The following is a 17,582-nucleotide window of genomic DNA, read 5'->3' as shown; positions in this document are numbered from 1 at the left end:
TAGACACAATATCCTTGCACCTGAAATGAAAGGACTCAGCCAAAATGTGGCTCAAACAGCACAGTTCAAGCTTCAGTGCATATCTGGTTTTCTCCATCATAAATCACCTATAGGAGTGCACATTTCCAGGTACAAGTTTCATTAGTCCTCGAGAAATTGTGCATATTATGGCAAATCTCAGTCTAGTGTGTGGGCTTCTGCTGGGATTATGGTATATATGACCTAGCAGGAAAACTACAAGACAGAGAAGTGCACAGCTCAGTAAAGAACCAAAAGGCAGTAAGGACTGTTATGAAAGCATCATGAATGTCAGAAAGCTTTATGCAGCTCTCAATTTTTTTTAATCCCCTTTCCTTGCTTTAGTGCATCTTGTCTGACTCATCAACAGCCCCCCCCCCCCCCCAAATGGCTGCAGTCACACTTGCCTGGAACCTAAACTCCAGAAGGTTTCACTGGAACACCAGGGATTAGGATCCATAAACTGTATTAACTCTTACTGTTGTGTGTCTCCACAGCGTTCTGCAACCCTACTCCAAGTCACTTATCCAACACATCTGTTCCTACCTCTTTCCCACCGTCCTCACTTTGTCCTCATGTTCACAAGTCTTCCTACCAGCCCACAAGAGCACTCTTTTCTTACCTGCTTGTTCAGTGTCTGGTACAAGCTGCTTTTTACCACGTCACGTACCTCAGGTCTTCTTATGCTGCTTCCCCATGCTGCTCTTGAAAAGCGTGGTGGAATGCTGCCCTACAGCCCTGTGTCTGTTTCAACCACACTTGAACATTACATGTTTCTTTATGCAAGGCTATAGCTGAGGTCCCAACAGGGAGCCAGTATTTACATACTAAGGGAGACAGCTGTGCCAGATTAGCTTGTGCTCAACACCTCTGAAACAGGCAAAGAGAGCAATCAGAAACAGCAGGAGCTCAGAAAAGTAAAAAGTCCCAGTGCAGGTTGTAGCCAAGCTAACAATATAAGAGATGGCTACTACCCTTACAGAAGCCATCATTTTCACCACTAAACCTTTCAGCAGTACCATTTGGAGTACTAGAATCACAGTCTAGTACTCTCTTCTAGAGTGAAGAATGGCTGACAGAATTAAAGTCTCCAAAACCACAATAGCAGAAGCAGCAAGATCTTTTTGTATTCTACTACTTTCTTGATGTACTGATAATGATTTGTGCAATGGCCTGAACAGAGGACAGAAATCAAGAATTAATTTAAGCAGTAAATGTAGAACAGTCCCACCGAATATCATCATGATGTCTCCATCACAGGATAATTACATAAACAGAATCCCATTGATTTTCCCTGCAAATCATTCTTCAGATAGCAACATGTTACATTCTCTGGTGTTTGTCAAATCAAAACATGTCCTGATGGAAGAAAAACATCCAGTTAGGAAGCAACTGTGATGAAGTAGCCATTTGTGGCGTTTGTGCATAAATGATAAATAAAATTCTGTGAATATTTTACATAGAGGAGTAGGTTCCATAGAAATATAGAACTTAAGAATGTGTGTAGGTGGGTTACCAGTATATGAGAAAGTTAGGGACTCCTTTAGACAATGTAAAATTTCAGTGATATTTTGTCCATGCCTGGTACACAACTCAACCATCTCTGATGGTTCTTTTCTTCTCAGGGGCCACAAGACTCTTACCTGAAAGACCTTTACAGTAAAGAGAAAGGTGAGCTGGATTATGTGATACCACTTATCAACTGATTTTTGCTGTTTGAAAATTATTTGCTATGGTGATCTGTCATCCTATAATCCTTGTAAAGATATTGTTCTTCAACAAATTTTGTGGAAAATGCAGCTATGTTGCAAGATATATACAGAAGTAAATTTTGTTTTAGCTGTAGGCAGGCCAAGAGCACAGTCAAGATTTGAACTTTTGGAGACTGTACTAACAGCAGTGCTCAAGCAATAAATAGTTCTTAATCTTGCCTTGGAACCTTTTCCTGCTGGTGTCCATCTCATGTTGAGCTCAAAATCTGTGTAACTGAGTCTTCTGACAGAAGAGAATGCGTAGCTGGGGAAGGAAGGTTATTTCCTTGCAGTAATTTTCATAGCATTCTTCTGCCAGCTCCACAATAAGGCGGCTTGAGAAGGGTACCAGCTTGTCCAAATAGAGGCTTGTACAGTGTCAAGTTGCCAAAGTGAGCTCTGGAATTACAGAGATTCTGTTTTGAGTCACAAATGGCTTTCTTTTTCCTTAGTTCCAAGATGAAAGAAGGAGTTACATGTAAAATGGTTTGTAAAAATGCTTCCTTTTGATAAAATCTTTTAGAAACTAGAGCACAGAACAACCTGATGCCAACCACTTGTACTCCTGTTGTGCAAAATGGCTACTATTCCTGTCTAGTTAAGTCAGCCATGTTATCTTCTGCCCTTTTTTACAGTACATGCTCTACACCTGGTGTTAATGGTAGTGGTAAAAATCTGGAGGAAAGACAGCCGGCTGCTCATTAATTCTTCACTTAAAGAAGCCAAGAACCATTCTTGACAGGTGACTATTAGTTCTATGACTTCATTCCCCAACACCCAGAACAACTTGTGAGAGAACATAACAGAGCTTTCCTGAAGCCATTGGCAAGGTTTCTCTTCCTAATTCCAGCTGCTCAAAATGCCTAAAACTAAGGCCTGTTATTTGTTTTTCAGACAAGTCCAAAAAAGTGCTCTGCAGAGTCCCTTGCCAGAAGAAAGTCTGCATAATCAGACCAGAAATCTGGCTTCTTACAAGTCTTTCAGTGATGATGATATTGTCCTTAGTCATATTGCTCCTTGACCTGGTAATTAACAATGATTAAAAGCTCTTGTTTTCTGCAAAAATCAGTGTTAGTTTGCAATTTGCAAGGATCAAGCCATAAGTTCATTCAAGAATGAACACAATACTGAGATCATAGCAAGTGTATGTACAGGCCTTGCACTTACTGAAAGTTGAACCACTGAAATTGGTAACACAGGATGCTCCCAAACTCATGCTCTCTTGCAGACCCAGTTTTAAGGTCTTCTTAACTAGTGACTACATGAGACTGTAAAGAGATAAAAACCAACCAAGGATCTAAAGGCTACCTTAACAAGAAACCATACAAGCAAGAAACCTGACATGAAAATAAGTATGTAAAATTATACAGATTGTACCAGCAAGAAGCACATCAAGCAACCATTGTCAGGAACCCATGAAGACCTGGAAAGCATTCTACAAAATGCACACTTTTGTCTTGGTATCACATGAATGCCTAGAGGACCAGAAAAGAGGCCATGAGGTAGCAAAAATCCTAGATACACCAAAGATCTTGGGCTCATGAATCTTTGCCCTGGAGGCGAGCAGAGAGCTTTCAGAAAATACTGTCCCACAACACAAACACTGTGGCTGTGAGCCATTAGGCCCTTTGGCTGTAGGCTTTCCATGAGACTTCCAGAGTTAGTTTCTTCCAAAACATTAACCTTCTGAAGCTTAACAACAACACATCTTTTCATAAAATGTGCTACCTAAACACTAATTAAAGTAACCACTTAATGCAGTGAGCATAAAAGCTCTGAGAAATAAATCTCATCTTCAGCTATGAGACATCAAAACCCTTGACACCAAAACAGCTTCATCCACAGATGAACATCAGTGAAAGTGTCATTCCATAAAACTTGTGAAAAGCAGTTTGAATAAGGAAATAGCCCTCTTCCCTCCCACTTAAAATAATGCACTAATACAGCTACTGATGGCTAAGAGATGAGAAACAGAACCTAAGTATTAGAAACATACTAATATGCTCTGTACACTACAGCAATTTTGAAAACCAAGCCATTCACCTGCCTAAAGGAAGAGGATTCAGAGCATGTTAATATATTGACAACATCCATGGAACACTGCAAGTCTAAGCAGAACTGTCTTCCCTCAAGCTGCTGCTCTCATCCCAGCCAATTTAATCCTTTCATTTTATTAAACAGACAATTAAACTGATGCTGAATTAACTCCCTTTTCTCTGTACCTGTCAATTCCTGATGCTCTGAATCTCTAAAAGAGTTGCATTAATTTTTTTTTCCACCTAACTGCAAATTCAGAAAATCCTTCCTACGTGACTTCCAGTTCTCATTTTTCTAGGTTGACTGGTTTACTGGTTTATCATAAATTATCCTGGTCTGTCCTCTATCATTTGATACACCAAAACTTAAGACTTTACAAATAAAAACTTTTCACTTTCATTAGAACATTATATACAAACATTACTCTCTATAATCTCATAGTTCTCACTTAGTCACAGCTCCTTATTAATACTCCATGTAAACTTAGCATGTGTCAGAGGATTTAAATGCAACCTATAGGATGGAGCCTACATATTCTTCATGCCCTGCTCAACATGAGAGCAAAACATCCCCACTATACCAACACAGCACATTTGTGTGCACACACATCCAGATGGGGGTTTGTGAGCAAGGAGGTGGAAAAATTACCATCTCTGTGTCCACAGAGAAAGAAAACACGTTTCTGCTTCCCACCATCTACTGCAAAATAATACAACATCTCAGGTTATCAAGATGTATTATGAAATTACACCTTGTTAGTTAACAAGAAGCACAGTAAACTCAAGTCAAAAGAAAAAAAAATAGTGTTTTATTAACTACCACACTGTTATAATACACTTTAAACGTACAATAAGGTAGCCTTTAAATTTGAGGTGGTTTTAAGAATAACAAATGAACAGATTTCCAAATGTTTGTAAATAGGTGAACTGCAGTAATTATTGTTGTACATTTTTTGAAAATGGTATAGCACTTACAGGCTGGCTATATAACTTCATTTTGTACATTTTCTATAATTGAAAATATAAACAGTAATTAAAAAATAAAAAGAAAATTCAGCATAATAAAAAACATATATGTTTATCAGTTAAATGTACTGGATACATACAATTTTAAGGGAAGAAGCAAAAAAGGAAAGATGGCTGATATTAAAATGCAGATTGACTAACCAAAAACTAAACAACAAACAAATAAAAACCTCATAACCCCCCTAGTTCACTATGACTATATCCATATGTTTGGGAGTACTGTCAATATGGAAGTGATTTTTCTTTTATATTTGCATATGTTATATTTTACTGGTAATTTACATGATGGCTTTTAAGGCCCTGGCATACAGATGGTTTTTTTTTTTGGAAAAAGATTTGATAAAAATCACTGCTGAGACGCAATACACCTTATTTTTGGTCCTCCAATGTTCAAAAGAAGGGATATACTTCACTATAACATCTGCCTTACCACCCAAATGCTTCAACCTATACATATTTATTTTTCTTAACATTTTAAGCTTTTTAAACATTGGTTATATTGCCCACCTTGGTTATTGAAAGAATATTAACAAGACATCATTTTGGCAAATTAAATCTTAAACATGGCTTTTCAATAGGATTTAAAAGGTGACTATCCCTAGAGTTCCATGTTAAAATGTAGTTTGCAAAATCTTACAAGAGTAATGCTTAAAATATTGTACATAGTTAACCTAATTAAAATAATTAGCTTCAAAATGACAAGTTGATGAGCTAAGTAAAGCCTACACTATGTAACATTTGCTTGGAAATTGATTTGTCAGTTATGCATAATAAAAATTCCAGTCATCAAGAAAATTACAAAATTTCTTTTATCATAATGTGATTTCTTTTCACCCATCAACTTCTTTTATCTTACAATAGATAAATACCAACATGTTCTCATTTTTTTTACACTAAACCACACAGGATTGATGCATTTGGTTAGACTACCATTTCCATCGTTAAATTCTTTTTTTTTTTTTTTTAATATAACTTGGTAAAATTTCTTCTCTTCTAGATTCCAAAAGTACCTACAAAACCCATGCAATTTTACCATTTTAATATACTATGGAATATCATACAAAGTAAGGCATTTCAGTGTCATGTATAACCAAGTTACTGTCAATCCAAAAATTTTTGCACATCAATAAAAAGATATCTAAGAACTTAGGAACAATATTCTTCTCACTACTGTATAAAAATAACCACAATTAATAGGTATCTTGTGTAATATTTACTCCATTGTCTCATTTCCCGAAACTGTGACAAGCTGTAAAGGTATTTCAGTGTTGGTAAGAATATCCTGATTGCTGGTGCCAGATGTATTAACAGTTCCTATTCCTGAAACAGAACCTTGTTGAATATTTGCAAGGATAAGTGTTGTTCCTCCTGCAGTAATCAAAGTATCATCAGATGTTGCTTCTACTGATGCCAGCACTGTACTGCTAGAGTGAATACCTTTTTTATTCTGATGTGTTTTAATGTGTTTGGCAAGATGGTCACTTCTCATAAAGCGTTTTGAACATTCTGGACAGACAAATTTCTTCTCACCTGTCAAAGAAGGAAAAAAATAATCAAGAACACTAAATTTAAAATTAATGCTTTTTAGAGTCAGAATTCTAACAAGAATTATACTGAGGAAGGAAGCGATTGAACATGATAAACTTGTGTGTTACATTTCTTGACACCCATACAAATCCCATATATAAGAACTGATTTAATTATATAAGAACTGATTTAATTTTCTGGGTGTCACTGAGCTTGGGGAGATCCTTCAGGCATGCTAGGGAATATAGCCATCTCATATCCTCAGGCTGCTAAGTTTCACTGCAATTATTACCAGTAAGTAACTTCTAGGAGGAGAACAAAACCTACCAAATGATGGACAGAGAAGACTGTATGACCTATAGCAGAATCACACTTGAGACTGACACACAAGATCATAGGGTAATTCAGGTTTGAAAGGACCTCTGAATGTCTGTGTTCTGATCTCTTTCTAAGCAGTCACCTATGAGACTGGATCTGGTTGCTGAGGAATTTATCCAATTTTCTTGAAAACCTTTAAGGATGGAGCCTGCAGGAACTCTACAGGCATCCTCTTCCAGTGCCTGGCTATTCCCATAATTAAAAAGCTTTTATTTATAGCTGTTCTGAACCCTTCTTATTTCAACATACATCTGCTGTCTATTATCCTTCAACCAATACACCATCATCAGGGAAAGTAACTGCCTTCTTAAGGATGGCCTTTGCAGGTAACTAGAGAATTACTACTAAGCTCCCCCTGTCATTACTGGTCTCTTTGTGCATCTGAATCCTTCAGCCTTTCCTCATACGGCAAATGTTCCAGCTTCCTGATCATCTTGGTCACTCATTAGTGAACTCAATCCTGTCATCAATGTCTTCCTTGCATTGGGTGCTGAAAACTAGATGCCATATTCTAGATGCAGTCTAACCAAAAGTAGGGAATAATCCCTGTGATCAGGGTCCTTGCTTCTGTTAATACAGCTCTGGACATTGTTGCTGCTGGTCTTTGACCATGTTCCACTTGTCTATCAAGACTCCCAGGTACTTTTCAGAAGAGCTGTTTCCAACCTCTCCATGCTTAGCCTGTGTTACCCTGAGTGTTAGTTCCATCCCAGGTGCAGTACTTTGTGACAATTTTTGCTGAATTTCTAAGGATTCCTGTTAACCCATTCCTTAAGCCTCCATCCCTCTGAATAGTAGCCTTGCTATCAAGTGCATTAACTGGTCACCCCAGTTTGGGGTCACCCACAACCTAAGACGGTTAACAGAAGAATTGTGTTGATTCCTCCAGGTCAATGATAAAAATCTTAAAAGAGGTCAAATGATAGATCCCTGGAGTTCTCTAGTTTTACTGGTAAGCAGGTACACTAGGAGCTATTACCCACACCCTCTGAACTGCATCATTCAACTCGCCCTTTTTAAAAAACCATCAGCCTGTCCATCCAGACAAACTGTAACATCCCAGCTTGGATTTAGCATCCAAAATGTCTACACAAAAGCACACCATTAAGAACAACATGGAATATTTTTCACAGACATCCAAAGACATTTTTCTAAGCAATGTAAATGCTGATGAACACAAAAACTATTTATCTACGAGTTTTTCAAATACTATGATTTTAAAAGGTAAACATCCTGTTGAATGCAAATATTTAGCTTGTAAGAAAACAGACAACAGATTCTAAACTAACTGCTCCTTGATAAGGTGGAATATCTGTATTTATTTCTTTTCTTTGTATTAGACAGAAGGAGAACCTGAAGTTCCTAATCAGTGGTCTAACCATGAAACTAAAAGGTGTAGAATGATGCACCATCACATGCTCTTCTTTGATTTTAGGAATGATATCTAATCCCCAGGCCACCTAGTCCTCTTTTTTTCTTATTGAAGTTTTAAGATGGAAAAAGAGTTATAATCTGGTTCAAACAAATGAAATGCATTGCTGAGCCTGAATCAAAGTTTTCTGATTAAGCTACGTTAAACATCGGCTTAAATGTCAGTTCTGAATCAAGAAGTGTGTGTTTTATCTCCTCAGACCTACCAAAGATTCCAAAATAAGATTTAGCTGATTTTAGAAAAATCACACTGCCTTAAAATCAATCCAATTCAAAGATCTGTTCTCCTCTTAAAAGTTATTTATCCAAGCTCAGTCCATAGCACTCCTTTAGTTAAATACACCAAAATCAAAGACTGGAAACCTGTGTGCGTTCTTCGGTGTCGCTGGAGCTCATCGCTGCGAGTGAATCTTTTGCCACAGAACATCCAATTACAAACAAATGGACGTTCTCCAGAATGCCAGCGGAGATGAGCTCTCAAGTGTGAAGTCTTCCCATATACTTTGCCACATCCTGGTATGTGACAAATGTGTTGCTTCTTTTTTCCCAAATTGGAGCCTCTGTTTGAAAAAAAAAAAAAAATAGAGAGAGAAGTTATTCATTCTAATACATTCCTACTGGTCATATACATACATGGGGCTACACATACCACAACAGATCTGCAAACCAACCCGAGCAACTTCATGTTGTTGCTTCAAATACAACTGGATTCCAGAACACTCCACAAGGAGCTGGAAATAAATTCTATAATGCTATCCCAGCTCCAAAGAAAACTATAAATTCAGCTGTGTGTGAAATGTTATGTGATAGAAGCATAATCTTTAAGAAGCATACATATGAAGTTGGAAATACAGTTATTACAGCAGTTTGTACCACTTTGATGCTGAAGTGCCCATATTTTACATTTCTCAGAGTTTCAGGCTTTTACCATATCAAAGGTAGTTTTGGCAAAGAAAAACACAAATTACTGCAACTGCCAAAACGGACACTGGAGATTTTGGCAACTGGGTAGAGAACAGATGGGACTTCTGGCATCTTGGGGAAACCGGTGAATTAATTTGAGATTTGAAGACAAGCATACTAACCTGAATGCTTTCACTAAAAGAGATGGAAGCTGATCTTGCTGACATTTAAATGAATTCCTTGGTTTTTCAGTTAAAAAAAAAGAAATCCATCACAATGAACACAGAATTCAGAGATCATATAATCCAGACTAAACTTGATGCTTATTTTAAGACGCTGTCTCACTGAAATGGCAGGTGATCAGGGGAAGCACCTGATGCAACAGCCTAATTTTTTTATTTTTTTTTTAATCACATCACAAGAGATAGACCCAGAGAAAGAGATCAGTCTGGTCAGTGCAGGGCATCATGACTGATATTAGCCAATTTAAGTGTTTGCTATTGCTGAAAGGGGCACTTGAGGGAATAGGTCTGGCTGACAACACAGCTATATGAATGGTAAATGCTGGTACAAGGGAGGAGATTGAAAATGCAGTCAGGCATCAGGCCACCTTATTCATCAGCAATGTTAACTTAGAACACCTTAAGTGGATTCTGAAATCAGTCTTGAGTGCTCCATCCTCTATGACTGATTATACAATTTTCAGCTGCCTCCCCATGGCAATTTTTTTCTTGAAACTGGGTGCTTTAGCTTCTGGTTTACATCTAACAAACGTTCAGGTTAAAGTGCATGCACGCTTCAAGGTGCTAGCAATTGCCACAAGCATTTCTGAACATGCACAAAAATGAACTCACTCTAAAACCTCACAGTGTCTAAAGGGGATTCCAACCTAATCACATGTGTACCTAAAACATTACAGACAGTCAGAAAAGTAAGGAGATGAAGTCCCATTAAGTCCTAGAAAATGTTTCTACGAATTCTCAGTATAGAGGAATCTTCACAGTGCTTCATTAGTCATTTTGTCTCAGAAGATAAAAAACATCACCTGTACCTACTAATTACTTGTCATGACAAATACAAATTTTGATTTCAGAACAAATTCAATAGAAGCAGAAGCAGAGTCCAGAAGGCTTTTGATCCTGTTGCAGCAGGAGAATCATCTGAGGACTTCATCCTCACATCTTCTCCAAATAAAACTCTAGTGTCTTCCCTTCCACAGTAATTAGTACAAATAATTTGTAACTTGGCATGATACAGTGCACAAATTGGATGAAATCACATCAAAATTCCCTCAGAATAACGTTAATATTCCTATGTCAATAATTTGAAATGGCTTCATTGCACCTCTAGTCTAGACTGAAGGAAACCAAGGTTCAACTTATGCTCATTATTGTGCATAGGTGATATAGAACACACAATTCTAAGCACCTCACCTAACTGCTGACAGAATTCCTTAGCAGACTCCAAAGTTCCAAGTGAGGGGGAAGTAAGGATCCACAGAATGAAACTCACAAGACTACTGTGAATTAGCAACTAACTGTATTTATTCTATACAACTTCACATGGGCACCTGCATGTTTGCTTCATGTGTGCTCTAAACTAACAGGATACAAGCCAGATTCTATCTGGACACTTTGCAGTTGTGACAGTCTGGCACTATGCCCTAACACATGATGCTAAGAGGCCTTTCTTGCTGCACTGGCCAATAGCCATCATCACTGAATAGATGTACATGACTCCAGCCGACTCCTTGAGTGGAGTCTAAAAAACTATTCATATTAAAGTACTTCCATAGTACATTTTAGCTTTACAAAGATTGGATATGACGTTTTTCAATAACCAGGCTGACTGCCAGAGTTTCAGCAGGAAACACCTTCATCCACTGAGAAACTGGACTTTATATTCAGCAGTATTTCCAGCAATAACATTAAGTATTTCAAGGGTAAAACATACACTTTTTAATTATTTGAAGAATGTGGCTTTTAGAGTTACATACCTGCAGTGGTACTCAGAAGCACAGCTCCTCTATATATCAGACAATAGTAATTATATCTCAATGTAATGTAACTGTTAGGAGGGCAAAATCTCTAGGTGTAACTGCGAGGAGACTAAACTTTGTACTTAACTTCAGACACCTTAACTAGAAGCCTAATACATTCTGTTGGAAACAGAGTCATCCTTTGAGACATGTGTCTCTCTCTGTCCACTTGCTTATTCCCCATTTATTATATAAGCTTGGGGCTAAAAGGTGTTAATTTACAAATCTAATACATCCTCTTCTTCCTTTCCTACTTTCCCACTCACCAAGTAAGGCAAAGATAATAGTGGCTTCCCACTTCACAAACTGGTACAAATCTGAAGACTACAATGTAGTTCAATTCCAAAAGCCAACAACAAAAACCAGAAAGAACTTCTCAACTTGCCTCTGAATCCAGAAACAGAAAATGCAGCAAGAAATACCAAAACCAACACTATATGATAGATGAAATTATGATGAAGTCTGCATATGTGAAGCCATTTTCCTTCTCCTTCTCCATTCACAGCATAGGAATTAATTGAGTGAAACATAGTATTAATTGAGTGAAACATTATTCTGTTTTTTCACACTGATTTAAAGTACTTTTCTTGTTTTAGTAGTTACATGTTATTTCTGTACTACGTTAAATACAAAATTATTCATTTCTCCAGGGCTTTTTTTTCCTCATCATAGGTACTGATAACACTCACAGTCTCTAAGCAGCTCACAAACATTAATTGTTGTATGTTGGGTTTGGCTTTTTCATCTTAACATTTTGGTATGGTGAACCTCAACTAGTACAATCACTTTGTACCTCCAACTATGAGGTAGTAAGAGACCAAAATTGTCAAACTCCCACCAGCTTGAGGTGTCAAGGTTAATGTAGTAGAAGCATATTTTCTCAGAGTACTCTAGATGTTCACAGTCTGCTCAACCAACTTCTTCACAGGAATGAACTCAGTACTTCTGCAGTGGAAAAGGTGGGATATATAGACCTACACCTCCAAAATTTCAGAACCCTGTTGCTGCAGTCCTGTGTCTCATTCCCTAAATACCTCCCAGTTGCTGCAATAAGTGAAGCAGGTGACAATCATTACACAGCCCTGATTCACTCCCTCTGTATCAGCCATCCCATCCACTGAATGGCACTGATGCCACATGAAAAAAACAGTATGTAGTCAAGTAATTGGAAACCAAGTGATAATGTATATGCACAAGGAATTAAGTTAAAGTTGCCCAGGATATCTTAACTAAGCATTTGCCCGATTTTAAATTTTGCAACTTTAACATTATTTTAAGAATTATGAATGCTATCTGAAAGAATTTACAAAAGCAAATGTCTTACCATCTGAAACTCTGCAAATCATCAGCAGAGTTAAAAGACTAATCAAAACTCAGAATTCCAGCACTAGGGATAAACAGGTAACTCTAGCAGCTATGGAACATTAACACTCAAATATTTTTCCAGTGGGCTTATACCTTTCTACTAAACTCTAAAGGAATTCTGCATTCTGGTGGGAAAGTTGCTCTAGCAACTGTAAGCAACTGTAAGCATTTTCTTTTCAGTTTCCCCACCATTGTCTCCTTCATTATCCCGTTTCTCTTCCAGTTCTAATTCTTCTCACATCCTGACTTCTTGTCCTATTTTTCCTAGTTACTTTGTATGTTTGATGTGTCCAGGCCTTCCTTTACAGGGGATTTCAGATTCTCATCTATCTTAACTCTGTTGTAGCTCTTATGTCAACTCTTTCCCAAAAATCGCATATCTGAGTTTTCAGTCCGACTATACCCTTCTCCAGACTTCCCAAACCACCTCTCAAAAAGATTCTCTCTCGGACCGAAACTTTAAAATTTCATTTCATAGCAACTCCACTCAGAAGGAAGAGGATTTTACAGTACAGATTTCTAAATTAAACCACTATAGTTTGGAATAGAGCACAAGGAATATTAAGCACCTGGAATCTCTGCTTCCTAAGAGTACACACAGTGCAAATCACATTTTCAGAGGTTTCTCCTGAAATGAAACAAATCTCAACCCAGGGTGTACTTTGGGCAGATTTTCATAGCAGAGCCAGAGTTCACCAAAATGTCTGTGCCATGTTGCAGTGAACTACACATAGAAATTTAACAAGAGGAATCTGGTGGACAAAGATGCTGCATAACCCGCAGATTTTATCACCAGCTTTGCTGGTGATGTAAATGTATCAGAGTCTTTTTCTCTTAAACACACTTAATACTTAATCAGCATGGCTACCTGAGACATTACCTCCCTGTGCTTGCAAGGCAGGTATCTAGAATATGCAGCAAGAAGTGACAAGAGACTTGACAAGAGAAATAACTCAGCCAGTGCTATTGGAACTCTTAGTGCCACTGGACACTGGCACATTCTTTAAAGATATTTTAGTGATTTACACTATAGTTCCCAAATAAATAAAGATCTCCATTTTAGTGAAGGAACTGTTATCAAAATTGACAAATTTTAGTGTATTGGAAAGAAGCTCCTGCACAATTCTCTCAAGCACAAACACAACTAAATATTTTCACTTGTAAAAGGCAGCTTATTACCCTTCCCCTTTCATATCCATAATCAAGGCATTTAAAATTAAGTGTTTGGAAGTAGAATAAAATCTTCAGAACAAAAAAATTAGTAATATTTTAATGAGATGCACAATAATAAAGCACAGGTTCCAATGCAACATTGAAGTTTAATGAAGTGGAACTTAGTACCTCTTGGTTAGTCAAGTCTCACTAACTTTGACTGAAAACAATTCAAAATTTGTTATTTAAAATTATTATACAAACCTTGATATATTATACAAACCTTGTTTTTCCTAGGAAACTAGTGAATAAGAAAACTAGGAAAACTGTATTTTTGTAACACTCTAAAGCAATTAAACTGTGGAAAAATGCTCAATCACCGAGGAAATGCAGGAACACAGGATTTAATCAAGTTCTTGACATATGATAGGAAGCCAATCACAGATGTGCGTATTCCAAAATATTTCATTTTCATATTTTTAGGGCAATGTTCTATCCCCCTCACTTGTACTAAGTGACATCTAATTCCACATTTTTTCAACTAATGTCAAAGGAGTAACTCAGAAAGGATGGAATAATCTCTTTTTTCATCTGCAAAGCCCAAAATGGAAGTGGTAGTCCTTTATTGCATAAACTCATTTGCATAAGCCTCTAGTTTCCTCTCATTGCAGACTGCTGTTAAGAAAAGCTCAGTTTTTTCTTGCTCATTATTCATTTTTCATTATATGTGTGATATGACACTGAACTTTACATACCTTCCACCACCTTCTTTGCAGTTGGGACATGTACACGCTACTCGTCGCAGTCTTTTCCCCTCCTGATGTGGTTGGTCCCCTTCCTCATCTACGACCTGTACTCTCAAATGTGTTAGATCATTAGTATTCAGTGTAGAATCACCACTGAGCTGCCACTCTTCTGGATCAGGATCCTCTTCTTTAATCCTAATATCTGGGAAAAAAGAACAAACACAGATCCATAAGTAGCCCATTAAATAAACAGAAAGGAAATCATAACGATCAAATCTTTTTATTCTTGAAAGCACTATGCCAGTCAAAAGTCAACATCCTTAAGTGCATTCTGACATTGCTTCTGTGCTCTTGTAACCCGTATTTAAAAGTTTATCTTAATATGCATTTCAAAGTTGAAGATAAGCTATAACAAAGCATCATAGTTTAAGTTTGAATTGCTCTTGGTGAGGAATGCTGTCACCAGGAGAATATTGCTTGCTTGAAACTTGGGAAAAACTGAGGAAGGAGAGGTTGGACAGAGGTTGAAGAAAATGTAAATACATGTTTCAAATTATCCTGAGTAGCCATTTCTGTTTCCACAGCATTTCTGAATTAGCGTCACATGTAGTAGCAAAAGCCTTCCTCAATGGCCTTCAGAAGTTTTTAGTATGCACAGAGATATATAAAGTAACATGAGAAATCAATCTAATAGAAGGTTTTCACCTGAGAAAGACTGAGTCACCTAAGGAAAACAAATAAATTAATGGTTTTATTCCATTTCCCCTTTTCACCTGAAATTTATGTCTTCTGCACAATACGTAGAAAATATTTAGGAAAGAATGTTATTCAGCATTAGACAGATATAAGCAATAGATGAGCCACTTCAGTGTTTTGATATACCAGTAGTCAAAATAGGTCTTAGCAGTTTTCTGGATGCAAAAAGGCCTCCTAATTATTCCTTACAGGATGGACATTTTTAAGTATGTGCACCCTCTCCCTATAGAGCAGTCATTCAACCTAATCCAAGAATTAATTACAGCGTCATAACAACTGTTTTAACAAATTTACATTTTAATAGGAACATTTTCCCCTCAAACACTATTCCGCATTCCCAGTGGACTCCAAGTCTGAATTCCAAAAAAATACAGTTTGTATGTATCATTTTAGAATGCTGAACCCCAGCCCGTTCTTTGGTTCAGCAGAGTAGTTTACCATGCATTTTTTCTGTGAAAATGGTTAGCCAGTAGCACAAACTAATAAGTAAACAAACATAATTTAGGGTGGGTTTTTTTTGTTTGTTTGTTTGTTTTTGAAGCTTCAAACTAATATCCGTCTATCTTGTTGGACACATTCAAGAGACTGCTTTTCCAGCAAAACCAACTCAATTATCATGTAGACTTTTATCCGTAAACACTGAAAGCTTAACTGAGCATTGTGGCCACTTTTAAGTTCTTTCCAGGAGTCAGTGCATCAGCCATCATATCTTTGTAATGAAGACAAAGCTGCAGATTGCCTGATAAAACGTAAGAAAAACTGTGCTGGGTTATATGATGAAGAGCATCCTGTCCCAGTAGAGATCCAGAAAGAAACCAATAATAAAATACGTAAAGAGTAATAGTTACCTGGTCTACATTCAAAGTCATCTCCAGCATTCATCTGTTTAGAGACAAAGGATATTGCTACACAAAAATTTGCCTGATGCCAATAGAGTCTCAGCCCAGTCATCCCCAACAGCATGGGTTGCCTTTCTTTTGCACACATATAATCATATGCAGGACTGTCCTGCACCCTACATCACTGATGTTACTACAGTTAAAATAATTCTCTAGGAAATCACTGCATTGGGAAGAGAATTCCAGGTCAAAACCAGGGAAATCCATAATATTTATCTGGTTTATCTACAAAAGTCAGTGTTAGAAATTACATTTGTATGAATATGACAGGCTCTGAGCTATGGGAAACCAGGAGCAAGCATACTCACATCTGCTGATTTTTTACACACGTGGTACTACTGTGATAAGCTTGCCCAAAGTCACCTGCTTACCTTCGCTGTTACCATCACAAGTCCACAATTTCAGACAACACCATAATAAATACGTTTCATGTGAAGACCTAGAAAACCTGTGCCGACTTCTGGTCTTCTGCATGAGCCATCAAACTACCTTTGCTACCAAATTAAGCTATTTTCTGAGACTCAGCTAAAAAATAACTTTTTATCTGTATGTTATATATAAAATTGATTTTATGTAAGCAAACATTAAACCACCATAAAACAAAGTTTATAGAATTATCTTTCAAATAACTACTGAGTATACTAATACATTTTAGAGCAACTTCAGAAAAAAGCAGAAGCTTGATTCACTCTTGCACAAAAGAGCACATAATAGGAATTTAAATACAGCAAGGCAGCAAGGCTGCTAGCACAGGCCAATGCAAGTCTCCAACCAGTTCTTTAGGACTGTGTGTTAGACACTATACTCAAAATTCTTTTACCAATCAAATGTACCACCAAATGTACACTGTATAAATTCTGGTTTTATTTGAAAAAACAAATAAAGTACTGTTAATAAAATAACACACAGTTTTAAGAAGGTAATTTCATTATGATCTCACTAACATTTGACAGTGGCATATAATGTGCCTGCAAAGTCAGTAGCTGAATCCAGTTAAGACTGCATACATATACTTCAGAAGAGATATGCAAAGATGAATGGAACAAATTAGGGTATGGATCTGTGCTCCCAAGACCCAACTCCACTACTGAAGTCAAGCATTCCATATGATTTATTCTATTACACTGACCTCCCAAAGTCACAGTCTAATCATAGAGAAACACGTAAGAGTAGAAGCATGTCCAAAAAGTCTATTATTGCATGCCATATCCATGACTTTCTACCTTCTATGCCATGTCTGTTCCACTTTACAAACTTTTGTCAAGAGCTCCTTCCACTTTTTCATTAGTATCTCTCTATTCCCAGGTTCTCCCAATCGCCACCATTACTGCAGCAGCACAGAGATGTACAATAGTTTCATAATGATAGATGCATACTTGAGAAACTTATTTGGACAAAAAAAAAAAAAAAAAGCAGGACAGACAAAACATACCTAATAGTTGAGGATACTGGAGAAGACAATTTGCATAGATATACAATAGTTTATAGCATTATTCTAGAAAATGCAAAACTGAAATGAAGACAAAGTAGTACTGTGTTTTTAATTTTGTGCTGTC

At 37.1% G+C, this 17,582-nt stretch overlaps 1 protein-coding gene across 3 annotated transcripts in view; it reads right to left on the bottom strand.

The window, feature by feature from the left end:
* Positions 1-4,591: 4,591 nt before the first annotated feature.
* Positions 4,592-17,582, bottom strand: part of SP3 (Sp3 transcription factor) — a 35,276-nt gene continuing 22,285 nt past the window's right edge. For all 3 annotated transcript variants that reach the window (XM_053982264.1, XM_053982265.1, XM_053982266.1), the window contains 3 exons: positions 14,381-14,573; positions 8,531-8,727; positions 4,592-6,361 (listed from right to left, as the gene is read on the bottom strand). In XM_053982264.1, coding sequence (XP_053838239.1) covers positions 6,045-6,361; positions 8,531-8,727; positions 14,381-14,573 — 707 coding nt within the window. In that variant the 3' untranslated portion in view covers positions 4,592-6,044. The remainder of the gene's footprint in view (positions 6,362-8,530; positions 8,728-14,380; positions 14,574-17,582) is intronic.

The sequence above is a fragment of the Vidua macroura genome, chromosome 7, assembly GCF_024509145.1.
Source record: "Vidua macroura isolate BioBank_ID:100142 chromosome 7, ASM2450914v1, whole genome shotgun sequence".
Lineage (NCBI taxonomy): Eukaryota > Metazoa > Chordata > Aves > Passeriformes > Viduidae > Vidua > Vidua macroura.
Note: the sequence above shows the minus strand (reverse complement) of the source record. Positions and strands in the feature narration are given on the sequence as shown.